The sequence below is a fragment of the Monoraphidium neglectum genome (assembly GCF_000611645.1).
Source record: "Monoraphidium neglectum strain SAG 48.87 unplaced genomic scaffold scaffold02782, whole genome shotgun sequence".
NCBI classification, from domain to species: Eukaryota; Viridiplantae; Chlorophyta; class Chlorophyceae; order Sphaeropleales; family Selenastraceae; genus Monoraphidium; species Monoraphidium neglectum.
In genome coordinates, this window is record NW_014010846.1 from 7,717 (window position 1) to 8,612 (window position 896).

Below are 896 nucleotides of genomic sequence, written 5' to 3' on the forward strand. Positions count from 1 at the left end.
GCAGCCGTACCAGCAGCAGCAGCAGGCGACGCCGCCCGCGCCCAGGACCTGGACGCCCCCTCATTCTGCAGGCCCCGCAGGTGAGCGACAAGGCGGCAATGCAACTTGCAGCATCAACAGGGGTTGTGGGGGCTCATCTGGGTGCCATGCGCTCTCACTCAAGCCCTCACTCTGCTGCTGACCAACGCGGTCCCTGCGTGACGGATTTGCGCGCAAGCCACGCGTGCAGCCGGGGCCCATGCCCATGCAAGCTGCCGGTGTGAGACAACAGCAACCGTACGCGGGTGACCCCCATGCAGGGCGCATGCGCGCTGAGGACGCTTTGCAGGCGGAGCTGCGGGAGATCGGCGGCGCAGAGGCGTTCGAGGGCGCCGCAGCCATCGCCCCCGCCGGCGGCGGCCGCCGCAGGAGCACCAACGGCGCCTGCAACACGCTCGGCGGCGCGGCGGCGCCGCCGGCCACGGAGGGGCCGAGGGCGCGGCGCCCCAGTGTCCATAATAACCTGATGGGGGAGCCCGGCGCCCTTGGTGTCGGCGAGGGGCAGGCGGGGGCGGTCGGCCTGGCGGGCAGCGTCGTGGCGCTGCTGCGAGGCAAGAAGTGAGCGGCGCGCGCGCCTAGTGGGTGACTGGGTGCCTCGTTCAGGAAGTAATGCATTAGCCTGCAGGTCAGGCAGTTGCTGGTGAACCGGGCAACATGAGGCATGAGTGCACCCCATACTTCACCCGCAAATGCCAGCCGTGCCGCGTACCCACCCCCCATCTTGCGCAGCTCGCCCGCCAGCGCGGGCGCGTCCGGTAGCGGCGTGGGCCTTGCATCGGGCACCACCAGTGTCCAGGCCTTCTCCGCCGCCGACGCGGCCGGCGGCCCCATCGTCGCCGCGCGCCGCGGCGCCGACG

The 896-nt window shown here is 71.7% G+C and overlaps 1 protein-coding gene across 1 annotated transcript; it reads left to right on the top strand.

The window, feature by feature from the left end:
• Positions 1–304: 304 nt before the first annotated feature.
• MNEG_11522 (hypothetical protein) lies at positions 305–601 on the top strand (the record flags this gene model as incomplete). The annotated part of the gene is made up of 1 exon (XM_014040007.1): positions 305–601. One exon carries the CDS (start codon positions 305–307, stop codon positions 599–601), a length of 297 nt encoding a protein of 98 aa, XP_013895461.1.
• Positions 602–896: the final 295 nt, after the last annotated feature.